Source organism: Phaseolus vulgaris, chromosome 9, assembly GCF_051622355.1.
Source record: "Phaseolus vulgaris cultivar YP4 chromosome 9, ASM5162235v1, whole genome shotgun sequence".
In the NCBI taxonomy this organism is placed as follows: Eukaryota; Viridiplantae; Streptophyta; class Magnoliopsida; order Fabales; family Fabaceae; genus Phaseolus; species Phaseolus vulgaris.
The window spans coordinates 21,332,367-21,346,743 of record NC_143506.1 but is presented as its reverse complement, the minus strand read 5'-3'; the positions used below and the strand labels follow the sequence as shown (position 1 = coordinate 21,346,743).

Here is a 14,377-nt window from a genome sequence, read left to right as displayed (position 1 = left end):
AAATTTTATTAATATTAATAATTTTAATAATCATATTAATATCAATTTTATTTTTTTAAGAAATTATTTTTTATAACTTGTTTGTAAAATGAGTATGTGACACATGAATTTACTTATTTAGAAATTCAAATACCATTACATATGGAAAAAAAAATTAGTTGCAACCTGTCAAAATTATACATAATTTTTATTTTTTACTTTTTTGCCGCCAAAACTATTTTTCTGTTAGTACAAAATAATTTGTAAGGAACTCGATTTTATGCAAACATAATAATCCGTAAGTAAAATTAGTATATAAAATTTTATTTATCTATAAATTTAAATTATAAGTAAGTAACTTACAGATTTTTTTAGGGAATAAAACACATAAATTTATTGTGCAAGAAGATAGAAATTGTGAAAAACAAAAAAATACTTCCAGAATTTGAGATAAGGTAACATTATTCGCATATATACCAAGATTTAAGACAAAATGTATGCATTCATTTATATCTCATATATATAATGATATAATCCATTATATTTTTTATTTTTTATTAATATTATCATAAAATAAATAAAAAATATAATATTAAAATAAAAAATAAAAATTATTTTTTTATAATATCAATCTCATACAAATTTTTTATTCTCTTCCCGCTCTTTTTTATGATATTTCATTTATGTGAAAGTGATAAAAGATATTTCTATATAAAATAAAAAGTTAATTTGATTCGTAAAGTAATAGACAAACTGTTACACTTTTCACTTCACTAATCAATTAAAAATCTATTTATTTAAATATAATTTTATTTTTATGTATATTTTATAATTTTTCATATCAAAATTTGATATTGTTTATACATATTTTTTAGTACATTTTAAAAATTAAAAAAAAACTGAATTTCAATCCTAAAACAGATTCTCTTCAAAACCAAATTGAAATTGAAAACAGTTGCTCACTAAAACAACTCCAATTATCACTAAACAACACCAAAAATTTGTACCAAAAAAGCTATAAAAGCTATGTCCAATTAGTAACCAAGCACCAGAATTCGCAAATCAAATTTTTAAATTGAATATGAATAATATTAATTTTTAAATTAATATTAAAGATGAAGACTATATATTATTAATTAAGCTCAAATATTATGCTCAAACTTCTTTTCCAGTGTTACTCTTGTACAATAATTTCTATAAATCTCGTTAAGAAAATGAATAATGACGTTATTCTTGTAATGCCAAATGTACCCATTAATGGTTTACTTATTTATTAATTAACTTTATTCTTTTAAAATATAAGCGTACTTTGGTTTTATATTTATTGGTGTTTGTCTTTTTAAAATGTTCTAAATTTTAATTCAAATTCAGTAATGTTTTATATTTATTGAATGTTCTTTAATAAGTGTATTGAGTTTAAAAATCTAATAAATATTTATATACTTTTATTTATTACAATTTATGTTTAACATTTTAAATTGTTGGGTCTTAAATTAAAATTTCAAAAATATAGTTACAATGAATAATCAAAAGTTTTGTTTTGATGTCCGTATTAGAGGTGGAAATGTAAAGCTGAGTTATGCGGGTCTGATTCACGTTCTGCTACCAAAAAGGATGGAGTGAACGAATTGGTCAGCTGGTCTGTGTAAAAAAAAAATTATTTTTTTTAAGAAAAATAATCATACTTTATTCATCCATAATTATAGGATGACATTTATTTTATTTTATTTAAGAAAATAAATTTAATATATTAAAAAATTTAATATTTTATTTTAATCATCTAAATGAGTTAATTTAGTTTTAAGTAAAGTATTATATTTAAAATTTGTTAAAAAAATAAATAATATAAATAAGAGATTTTAATAGAATAGTTAAAAATTAGTCATCTTCATTAAAATATTTTGTAGCAAAACTTTGATAAGATACTCTTATGCATTTACATACATATATAGAAAAAAAATATATACAAAGTAAATTTTCAATTAATTCTAATAATAATCCTTATAATTGAATTTATATTTTTATCTTAAATAAATTTAAACACAAATAAAATTTTAATTTTTTAGTAATAAGAATAAGTTTTTTTATAATTAATAAAATTTTAATTTTTGAAATAAAAAATTTATACAAACTAACCTGCAAATCCACAAGTTACTTCTTATGCGTGACAAACCAATCAAATGAGTCGGTACTCCTAACACTTGACGAACCAATATAACATACATTTTACAGATCAAACACGAAACAAATACACATTTTCAGTTCAAGCAACAAATGTTTTATACAAAAATTAATTTCTGAGTCAGTATTTTTTTTTCTTCAAGGAAACAATTACACAAACATGTTAGTTACACTTTCAAGCAGAACCTAAATGCTTTAATAAAAATAAATTCTTCATAAACAAGTTGAAGTTTAATTAAAATATTATAGATAGATGTATTTTGAAGGTTAAAAATTATGTATTATGTTATTTTTAATTTTTTGGTATTATTAAATTATAATTTTATTATATTTTTTAATATTTATATAATATTAAACTTTTTTTTATATATTATTATATTAATATTATGTTAATTTTTTTAAATATGAATTTAGATTTAAAATTCAATTTAACATTTTTTTAATAAAAATATAAATTTGAATTTAAAATCTAATTCAAATATGTAGGTTCGGATTTATAAAAATCTAAATTATTTTTATAAAAGAAGTGAACTTATATTTAAAATCTAATTTAAATATTTAAATTTGTTCGATCATTATGACCATAGTACAATTTATTAATGATTCCCTCCGACAACCTTATGTCTGTGTTAATGTATTAAAGTTGGAAGTTAGAGTATATTTATAAATAATTTAGTGGATTAAAATATTTGACTGGTTGCTTGGTGCGGCAGAAGTATTATTCCAATCAGAGTATTATTGCATTGGATTAAGTACAAGTAAATTCATCCGTCCGTCTTACCACGTGCTCCAATTCTTCAACTGCTATCTCAGGACCAAAAGCATACAAGATAAACAAAATTCTGTCACCTTCATTTTTTATACTTTTCTTTACCACCACGTGTTTAAATTCTCATCTTTCTTCTCTCTCATCCCATTCTCCCCTTCTATTTTACGCCGCTCCTCTGTTCTTCGCTCTCTCAACTCTGTTTCCACTAAAACAAAAGCAGAGTATGAAATTCGGTTACTGGAGCCTGCTTCAGTCAATCCTTCTCGCACTCTCGGCGGCGACTTCTGTCGCGGAGCCCACTCCCTCCGCCGCATACGACCACGTTCTGTTTCCGGACCGGCGATGCCAGAGGCCGGTGTCGGAGAACAGCACACGGCGCGGCACGTCAGCGGCGGCGGCTGAGTGCGAGGTGTGGAGCGAGGCGTGTTCGGAGGCGGTGCTGAGTGTGGTGAGGCGGTCGGAGACGGTGGAGTGGCTGAGAGGGATTCGGCGGAAGATCCACGCAAATCCTGAGTTGGCGTTTGAGGAAATCGAGACAAGTCGTTTGGTGAGAGAGGAGTTGGATCTGATGGAAGTTAGTTATCGGTACCCTCTCGCGAAGACCGGTATTCGAGCCTGGATCGGCACTGGTGGTCCTCCTTTTGTTGCAATCAGAGCTGACATGGACGCACTTCCCATCCAGGTTTCCGCCTCCTCCCTACTCTTCCTTCCACCATCCACTATTTTTTATTCTCCAATTTTCCATGTTCTCTTCTTCAAAACCTAAAACCAAAATCAATTCCCCCAAAACTACTAATATAATATTATAATAAAATAATCAAATAGTTGCACTCTTATTGGACTCCTTCTCCTTTCTTAGTTGCCTACAATGGTATTTATCCCTAACCTAATGCTATTTTTCTTAACTTTTTGCAACAATTTTAAAAGCACAACAAAAAATGTTTTTTTATGTAAATTTATTTAACATTTTCAATAATGAAATAATGAAATGAAAGTTTATATTTAAATATTTTTTTAAGATAAAGATCTATAATTATTCTTTTATTAGTCCGACACGGTACACGTGTTGAGATCTTTGATTTGTCTTTATATGATATATATTAATCTTTGAGTTGTCTTTATCTTGTGTATATTAAGAATAAAACTTTAGATATATCTGATTTGTTCAGATATTTAGTACTCTATGTCAGATATTTAGTACTCTATGTCACTGACAACTACTAAAAAGTTAGATGTTTAAATGTTTGGTACTTTATGTATGACAATAAAAAAAAAGTTATATTTTAAATATTTAAATAAAATTAATAGAAAAATAAAATTAATTTTGTATAAAAGAAAAAAAATATTTTTTTGTCATGTGTTGAAAAGAAAAAAATTAATTCTTAATAAGTTTTCTTATAAAGGAGTAGTTTTTGAAGATAATGTAATGTAATATTTTGCTTTCACGAAGTTTCATCTTTGCTTTTGTACCAAATAAAGATTTATGTCTTTTTTTTTCACTACTTTTGCCCTACTTTACTACCGTTGACTATTGATTTATTTTTTATGCATCCAATAGTGTAAAAAAAGCACTTAACTTTACACTTACCTCTTAGCAATAAGAAATAATCTTTAATAGTGATTAGCATCTGGCAAACTGTGTTTGAAGTGCCTAATTAATAATAATTTATTTTTCATAAAACAAAATTCCATCTCATGACTACTTGGGATTCGTTGTAGGAAGCTGTGAAGTGGGAGCACAGGTCTAAAGTTGCCGGTAAAATGCATGCTTGTGGGCACGACGCACACGTCGCTATGCTTGTTGGCGCTGCCAAGATCTTGAAAAGTCGAGAGCATTTATTAAAGGTTTGTTCTTTCCTTATCTCTTAATACTAATCAACATAGTATTCCAAGACTTAGAATTATTTTTGGACACTTCCTCTTTATATCATCCACATTTCTCAATCAACTACATTCAGACATAATTAACACCAACTTCACCTCATACTTACATTTAGAGCAAGAAATCTTATATAATTTACCTTAATTACAAGGCAATGGAATATATGGAATTTGAGTGTATTTGCTTCCTTCTTTACATTTTATTGCCCAATTAGAAGTTTTATGTTTTGATTCTTCCCAATTTTCAAGTGTTGAATTAGCGTAAGGAATAGAAGTTACTTTCACACACTGTATGTAAGTTTTCCATTTTAACATTAATATATAAATAAATAAATAAAAGGGAGAGAGGTTGGCATCCTTATCCTGATAGCATGCCTCCTTTATAATGGTATAACTTTATTGGGACGACACTTCGTCCTAAAAGTGAAGTCCACTACACTTCCTTTGCCTCTAACAAATCCACTGCACTTTTCTGTGGAAGACACAATCTTTTTACTCTATGTGGGTTAAGATATATTGCGGCTATCAGTTAATGTCTCCTGCAAGGACAGACAGTGGAAAAACTTAATCGGAAAGTTCTAATAACTTACATAAAAAAAATCATTCTAAATATATAACTTTGCACCATCTGCCCTTTTACCTTAACATACACGTATATTTGTAACACTCTAAGATTTTATCCATTTTCAAGACAAAAAAAACCCATATATATTTATAGATATATGTATTTGTCATTCAAAACCAACAAAATATTTCAAATTACAGTTCTTGAAAATATTATTTACAAAATTAATATACTATGTATGAAATAATAGATCTTCTAGCAACTTTTGGTGTCTCTACTAATAACTATATAATTATTTTAATTATTTCATGCTTTGTGAGGGTAAATATTTTTTTTATAGATTTTCATACTGTCAGGTAATTAGAAATTATTTTAATTATAATTTTAAAATTAGTTATTATAATAGTTGATAAATTTTTATATTATGCATCATTTTACTATTAGATGATAATATAATTTCATATTATTATTGAACCGTATATATAGCATATTATAAGAAAGAAGAGAATAGTTTTCTTTTTAAAATGTGGTGTTTAGGAGATCATGTAACCAACAGTTTTATTTATTTATTTTACTTTTCATATTTATGATTTATAAGAATGTGAGACAAGGTAGGGTTGTGTGGGCAGGTTTGACAACTAAATGTGGGTATGTTGTCTTAAGTCATAAATTTGACCTTCTCTCACAAACTATTCAAAACCATGTTCACATGCTTGTCTAGGCTATTTTTTAACTTGCCCTTTCATCTTACAAGACTATGATGTCATGGGAGAAAAATATTCTAAATTTTAATAAAAAAATATTTATATACTTAATTATTTTTTTAAAGATTTTTATTTTTATGTTTATTTAATTTAAAATATACTTAATTATATATAAAATTTGTTTAAGATCCCAATTAGATATCAAAACATTTTATATTATATATGTAGGTGCAAATCTTCACCTTATAAATTAATTTTATAAAATTAGGTTAAATTTAAAATTTACTTCTAAATATAATATTATAATCATTCAAAATTTTAGTGAAAGTTTGTTGAATTTATTATGATGGTATCAAATTACTTATAAATTTATAGTCCCATAATAATAATTGAGTAATATATAAGTGAGATTTTAAATTAACAAAATGAAGTTCATATGTGTAAAAATATGAGATTTAGATATAAGTTTTGAAATCCATCAATGCTTTATTCTATTGAAACCTTGTCACTCAAAAGTAAAATAAAAGCATTACTTTGTTTTATAAAAGAAAAGGTTTGATTCAATATAAGTCAAACATAAATAAACAAAGAATAATCTATATCCAACCAATTCAACAAGATAAATAGTCAGATAAAAGTTTAAAATAATAAATTTGGATTAAGTTGGAGCAGTCAAATTAGAACCAAATTTGACTGGATCTATGCATTGCAGACCTATTAAGCTTGATCAAGATCGAATATCAAATTTTCATTCCGATGAAAATATTGGTTTAGATTTCGGGTGGGTTTAGTTAGGTAGTGGAGAAATTCTAACTTCAAGGCTTCGTAACATTTTCTATTTAAGAAAATCTTCAATTAATAAAATATATTTTAATAAAAAATATATTATATTTTTGTATTTTTGTACAAGAAATTGTAGAAATAGCTCTCTTTTATCTTATTTTGTTTTTCTTATACAAATTTGCAAAAACAAAAAATAAATAAAAACAATACGATGTTTTAATAACTCAAAGTAAAATAAAAATATTTGTTAGCTTTATCCGTTTGTTCCAGTTTTTAAAATAATAAAAAGTAAAAATAAATTAAAATGTAACTAAAATAAAAATTATTTAAAATAAGGTTCTGATAAAATAAACTATTTAAGAGTTATTCCACAGATTGTGAACAAACATAAGTTTAATATTTAAAATCACCAAGCAAATAAACTACCCCATCACTGCCACATTGCTATTAAAGGACCTGTTCTGAAGCAATGTAAGAAGTGGTTCTTACAAATAAAGTTTGCTTTGCCGTGTATAAACCTGGCCACATGCTTCAATAGCTCTATCATAGAGTTTTTTCTCCATTAAAGATAAAGGAAAATTACCTTTTTTCCTTTCTGGATTGTTTTGAATAGTTATGTAAAATGAGAGAGATACATAAAATGAAAGCAAAGTAGAAAATGAAACCATTTAATTTAGATGAAAAAGAGAAATACATAAAAATATATTTGATTGATTAGAATGAAAATAAGAAAATTGATATATATATATATTATGTTAATTTAAATATCTAAACAACAATAGACAACAATCATTTTGGATATTCTGGATAATGTACGATAGGACTCTGACTTACAACAATAGTACTTTATAGGTAGCAAAGAAAGTGTAGAGATGTTTGACCTAAAAAATTACCCTTTACCCTTTCAGTAAAAAAATGGACACTGATGAGACATCTAAACTTACAATAATTGACCACAAACTTTAGGGTAGCAATAGGGACTACCCTGTTACGAGGATGTAATAGCACTAGGGCCCATCCTATTACTAACAATTCAGACGCCTTTTCTACTTTTTGTTTGAACATAAATGTCTAGTCCTAATATAAGACCATGTTTGAAAAAATATAGAAACATATTTAAGATAGAAGTAAATAACTACAGAGCTGCACTCTCTTTGGTTGAGAGAGTTACCGCTTACACGAGGGAAAACTTTATTTGATTTTGTATATTTTTTTATATATCTTATAAGGAAAAATAATTTATCAATCTTGATTCTTTTAAACAAATCAATGGTACATACCAATAAATTTTTTCTACTCAAATATATTATCTTTTCATTAAACCAAACCATTTTACTTTTTATTTACTTTCTTTTCAAATAATTTCAAATCAATCCTTCACCATCCATAAAGTATAGTAAATTAAGTAGGTTTAAAGAAGAAGAAAAATAGAAAAAATGAGTAATAGTATTTTTAAAATTAGATTTTATCTTTATTTGAACCTAATTACATGTGTTTAGGAAGAAGGGAAAGAATAAAAGAGAAAAATGTAATTAAAATGATGGGGCAATGGTGGTAGGCATGAGTGGCAGTTGGGTTGGAAGTTACAGATGGAAGTTGAAAGTGAGATGACAGGAAAGTTGAAATTTTTAGAAGGCCAGATGTGATGTCTTTTCCAATCTTTATATTCGTGTAACCTAAAATCAATACCCTATTTCTTAAATGCAAGGTCATTGTCCAATGAATCTTCTTGTGAGTATTATCTCTTTCACAATTATTGATAATGTCATAAATTAATATCTTTTCCTCTTTAATTCTTTATTTTAGTACTTAATTTGTATTCTTCATGTGTTCTTTTTTTTATATTTTCTTAGTTTTTTTTTTCTTTTTATGTTTTGTTTTCATGTTCAAAGTTTATTTTTTTTACCATGAATTGTTAGCTGAAATAATGATTAATACCAATAAGAGATATTAAGCTCACTTTTCAAGGTGAAAATGACATAACATAGTATACTGGAAGGGTGTATATTTACTGTATGCAAGAGAAACCGTAGAAGACTAAATATGCAAAGAAAGTTATATATATATATATATATATATATATATAATTAATTATAATTTATCTTTTATTTTTTTATTTTAAATTTAAATTATTATTATTTATTTAAAATAAAATTAACATTTAAATATAAAAATATAATCAAAATTATAAAAAAAAAAGTTATTATAAAAAAATTAATCATATTATATAAAATAAATTATAAATATAAATAACAAAAAAATAAATATTTTTTTAATAATAAAAAAAAAGATAAATTTAACATAAAGTAGAAAGTAAAGATAAAAATAATAATTTTAACATAAAATAAGTTTTTATCAAATATTTTATAATTATAAATATTTTAAATAATATTTTAATTAAAAATAATTATAATTTATAAATAAATTATTCAAATTAATTTTTTAATTATTTTTAAATATAAAGATAAATTTATAAACTTAGATTTTTATAAATTAGAAAAATATAAATTCAATTACATCCATCACATCACTCACAAATTTTTATAAACTTTTTTTCATACTTTCTACTTTATTTACTTAATCCAAAAAAATTAACTTTCTTTTAAATTTTTCTTTCAAATCATTTTAAATCTACTTCCAAATTTAAACTTTCTAATGCAAACAAAACACACAAACTCGGAATTCCATATTTCATGTTCTTGTACAAATTTTTTAAAAAATACTTGGATCTCTGTCTCACTGAGGAGTGTGATAGATCAGTAACTGGCGAGTTTCTAAATAGAAACTAGAATTTACCATACTGACATAATTTATAGTTATAGATAACTACACTGTTTAGGAAAATTTGTGGTCTAATGCAAAGAAATAACAAATTTATGAAGCATATATTTTTATATTTTGTGTGAAAGAAAAATTAATTGTCTTGAATCCCCATTCATAGTAAGACTCTACATTATTATTCCAATTTCAATGTAAACAAACCTGATGCATGGAAGTATTGTGTCTCAACATCTCATAAACCCAACCTGGTTAGCCTTAATTAATCTTAATTAATAAAAAAATGTTTCATGTCTACATTCTATGAAAAATAGATAAGAAAACAAAGAAAAATGATGATTATCTCAACTGTTGTTCTGTCCATCACAGGGAACTGTAATTTTGATATTCCAGCCAGCTGAAGAAGCTGGTAATGGAGCAAAAAGAATGATGCAAGATGGTGCTTTGGAGGACGTGGAGGCAATATTTGCAGCCCATGTATCCCATGAACATCCAACTGGTATAATTGGGTCAAGGCCTGGGCCCCTCCTGGCTGGTTGTGGGTTTTTCAGAGCCATCATCAGTGGCAAAAAGGGTTTTGCTGCCCATCCTCACCGTTCCGTTGATCCTGTTTTGGCTGCTTCAGCTTCTGTCATCAGCTTACAGGGTATTGTCTCCCGCGAATCAAATCCTCTGGATTCTCAGGTTTTGCATCCTACCAATATCAAACTTCTTTTCCTTTTTTCATTCTCCACTTATCTGTCTTTGCATAACTTCCTAACCAATTACAACTTTAGGTTGTCTCTGTAACTTCGTTTAATGGAGGAAACAATCTTGACATGATACCAGACAAAGTGATCCTTGGTGGGACTTTCAGAGCCTTCTCTAACACCAGTTTTTACCAGTTACTTGAAAGAATAGAACAGGTCAGCAACTGCCCCATTTTTATTAGATTTAGTTGCACTTCTAATCTTCCTATCATTTGAATTTCACTGTCAAAAAGTATACTACAAATGACCCTTATCTTATTCTATTTTAATTGTATAAATTTAGTCTATTTGTTAACTTTACATATAAAAATGCAGTTGTGCCAGTAAAATGCTAATGGTGTCATTTTACCATTTCAGTTAAATGTTGGATAAAAAATTTATAGATGGACTAAAATTACACAATCACAAATAAAGCAAATCTGTAAAAGAATGTTGAAGGGCCAAGTTGAATAAGTCTTACCTATAATTAAAGTGGACTGAGCAGAAGAATGTTATCTTTTCAAAACAGGTGATTGTTGAACAGGCCAGTGTTTATAGATGCTCTGCAGAAGTAGACTTCTTTGAAAAGGAGTACACCATTTATCCTCCAACAGTAAATGATGAGCGAATGTATGAGCATGTGAAGAAGGTGTCTATTGATTTGTTGGGACAGAAGAATTTCAGGGTAGTTCCACCTATGATGGGTGCTGAAGATTTTTCCTTCTACTCCGAGGTGGTTCCCTCAGCTTTCTTCTACATAGGGATAAGGAATGAAACATTGGGGTCTACTCATACAGGACACTCTCCATATTTCATGATTGATGAAGACGTTCTACCAATAGGTGCTGCTACACATGCTACTATTGCAGAGAGGTACCTCATTGAACATGGCTCATGAGAAAGCCCTACTCTTGTTGTCACATCACATCACATCCTCTCAACTTCGTACAAAATTGGCACACTAGTTTACCCCTTATTCTCATGTTTCTTACAGGAGTAAATTCTCACTTTAGTTTGTGATATTGTAAGTGTTTGTCACTTTAGTTTAAGTTTATAAAATCTTTACTCTATCCTCTACCTTTATATAATGTTTTCACTTTAGTATTTTTTACATTTAAACATTTTCCCTAGTCTTTTATGCCAGTCCAACTTCTTAAACAAGCTAAATTAAAAGCCATTTTACAAAGTTAAAGGACTAAATTATAGATTCGGCCAAGTCAAAGGGTTAAAAGACCAAACACTTACAATTGAAACTAAATAGAAATTTACTATTACTTATGTTTTTAAATATCTAGTTGAAGTGTGCGGTCATACAAGTTTCTAAAATCTATTCAGGTGTACAAAAATTATATTTTTATTTTTATTTATTTTCCACAAAAAGCTGGTGATTGTATATGTAAGAAACAGGTGGTAAATAGTAGAAACACTGGGCCTAGTGAACTGACCCAAGCTTTTTAAAGAAAATAAAAGCTGATGATTGTATAAATAGAAAGGGCTTCTTCTTCCTGCACCCCTACGTTTTTCTTTCTGCACCCTCACAATTTTCTAAATCCCAAAACTGGCTTTGATCTTTTATTTGAAAAAGGACACCGTGGTTAATGGAAATCAGGATGTGGGAGTGTGATTCGGATTCATTAATCTGGAACTGCATTATTTCTTTTTCCGATTGAGGGGGTGTTTTAGAAGAAAATTTTGCATGAATTATTGATTTTCAGATTGTTGAATCCGAAATCCTAATCCTGTTTCGGATTGGTGGATCTGGAATGTTTTTTTTCTTTAATTATGAATTTCTAAATCCAGAATGCATATTTTTGTTACGGATTGGTGGATCCGAAATTTTTCTGAATTTCATAATCCAGAATGCAAAAAAGTAAATATAGTTGAAGTGCATTTTAGGATTTTAAAAAAAATAATACGGACAGTTCAAAACATGTGAGGGTGCAGGAAGAAAAATGTACGGGTCCAGGAAGAAACTGCCAATAGAAAGAATGGCAAATAGAAAATTCTGGATCAGCCGAATTGGCCCCGACTTGTCAACAACATGGTGCATATATAGGAAAGATGAGTGGTAAATGGCAAAAGTGCTAGGCCAGCCAAATGGACCCACGATAGGAAAAACGTGTTGTTTCTTCTTGCACCCGCATATTATGTGAAAAGATGTTTTTATTCTTAAGTAAATAAATAAATAAACCCAAAATCCCACACACTTCACCTGCAACAACCCCATACACCACATTTATGTTAGTTCAAGCTTTGCGGCGGTTTTTTACACTGTTTGAGAGCGTTTGGCAAATCGTTTGTGATATAATAATCTGTCCTCTTTTCATTTTCGACTGCACTACTCTTCCATTATTTTGCCCTCATATTTTGCAAAAAGTTGGTCGTCTTCTCCTCTTCCTCTTCTTCATTTTCCATCGTACATCTTGTAACTCACATTTTACAAAATGGCGCTAGATAAATTACTTGCTCCATGATGATGGGACCAAAATGTTGTAGCCATAAAGTCTATATGTATTTCTAGAATATTTCATCCCTTTTTCTTTTTCCATTGTTTCTTTTAATATAATATATGTTTATCTCACACTCGTCATTAGAATTCCTATAAAATCTTATTTTTAGTATCTATTTATTATATTTATTATTAATTACACATATTTTAATCTCATTATCTTATTAAAATGGTTTAGATATCTCATTCTTATTATTAAGATTCATCTATTAAATAAATTTAATTATTTTATCTTACTCTTACATGTTACTGTCACACCGGAAAGATTATTCAAATCCAAAAGAATAAGTTTGAACTTAAACTCTAAACTCTAAACCATAACACTACCAATTTCAAAAAATAAATTCTAAATTTTCTAACAATTTTATTCATAATGTAAATCTCATAATAAATTATTTAAAAATGGTTTTTTTTCAATAAGAGATAAATTTTGTGAACACTAACACTACCATGATTTAACCATTATCCTTCTTCTTAATGCTTTGTTTGGATTGTGAGATGAATTTGTAAAATAAGAAAATGATGAATTTTCAAGTAAAGAGAGTAAAAAGTGAAAAATAAAAAAATAAAAAAAAAAATTTATGAAAATTTGTAATTACAACATGATCAGTGAACTTAGTTGAAAAAGATACAAAATATCTAACATTGTTAATACATGCTTTTGAAAATAAATTTTGATCAAACTAAATAAAATTAAAATAAAAATAATCGTGAAAATTTTGTAAAACAATAAAATAAATTGAGATTATTTTAAAAATTCAACATCGAACTAGTTAATATTAAACATAGAATTATGCAATGTTATATAATGAAGAAAGATGACTAAATTACAGTAACTAATGAGAATAAAGACAATGACATGATGACTTAAAGACAATGATATGACGAAGTTTGGTCAAAATAGTACTCTCATAATTCATGAACTCAATGGAAACAAACTACAAATTATTTCCCACTCTCAATACATCTAAAAATATATAAAAAATAATAAAATATAATTAAAATTAAAATTAAATTAATATTATTAATAATATTGTTATAATTTTAGAAATGTATTTTGATGATTATTATTACTATTTTAAAATTTTATTAGAATTATTTTATAATTTTATTTTGATTATTATTTATAATTTTATTGATATTATTGCTAATTTTTATTGCTAATATTATTAATTTTTTTCATTATTGTTATATGAATTTATGTTATTATATATTATTATTATTATTATCATATTATAATCAATATATAATCAATAACCTTTTCTTCAACTACAGGTAGGTTAATTTGGTTGTTTCCTACGGATCACCTGATCTAAACACAAATGTCAGCCAGAAATCCCTCATCGCATACAAGACAAGACTCACCCCCTAAACAAAGAGGGCGTTCGGGTATGTGATAAAGAGATCCAAGTCTCTGACATTTACGTCATGTAAATTAAGTCTTTACTTTCTATAAATAGATTTCTTTCTCGGTACTTTCCAAGAACATCTTACTGTAGA

General features: G+C 26.9%; 1 protein-coding gene and 1 long non-coding RNA gene across 2 annotated transcripts; one reads left to right on the top strand and one right to left on the bottom strand.

Annotated features, from left to right (window-relative positions):
• Positions 1 to 2,944: 2,944 nt before the first annotated feature.
• LOC137821016 (IAA-amino acid hydrolase ILR1-like 6) lies at positions 2,945 to 11,487 on the top strand. Its single transcript, XM_068625404.1, has 5 exons — positions 2,945 to 3,611; positions 4,649 to 4,774; positions 10,010 to 10,324; positions 10,417 to 10,545; positions 10,898 to 11,487. Exons 1-5 carry the CDS (start codon positions 3,153 to 3,155, stop codon positions 11,264 to 11,266), a joined length of 1,398 nt encoding a protein of 465 aa, XP_068481505.1. The 5' UTR covers positions 2,945 to 3,152; the 3' UTR covers positions 11,267 to 11,487.
• On the bottom strand, positions 9,879 to 10,989 carry LOC137821017 (uncharacterized). Its single transcript, XR_011082730.2, has 2 exons — positions 10,850 to 10,989; positions 9,879 to 10,594 (listed from the first exon to the last, which is right to left on the bottom strand). It is a non-coding gene; the product is annotated as an uncharacterized LOC137821017 (long non-coding RNA).
• Positions 11,488 to 14,377: the final 2,890 nt, after the last annotated feature.

Excerpts from the sequence above, each read along its gene's own strand:
- LOC137821016 (XM_068625404.1), top strand. The coding sequence starts at position 3,153 with ATGAAATTCGGTTACTGGAGCCTGCTTCAGTCAATCCTTCTCGCACTC. Across the intron at positions 3,612-4,648 it reads TGGACGCACTTCCCATCCAG|GAAGCTGTGAAGTGGGAGCA; the intron begins GTTTCCGCCTCC and ends GATTCGTTGTAG. Across the intron at positions 10,546-10,897 it reads TACTTGAAAGAATAGAACAG|GTGATTGTTGAACAGGCCAG; the intron begins GTCAGCAACTGC and ends TTTTCAAAACAG.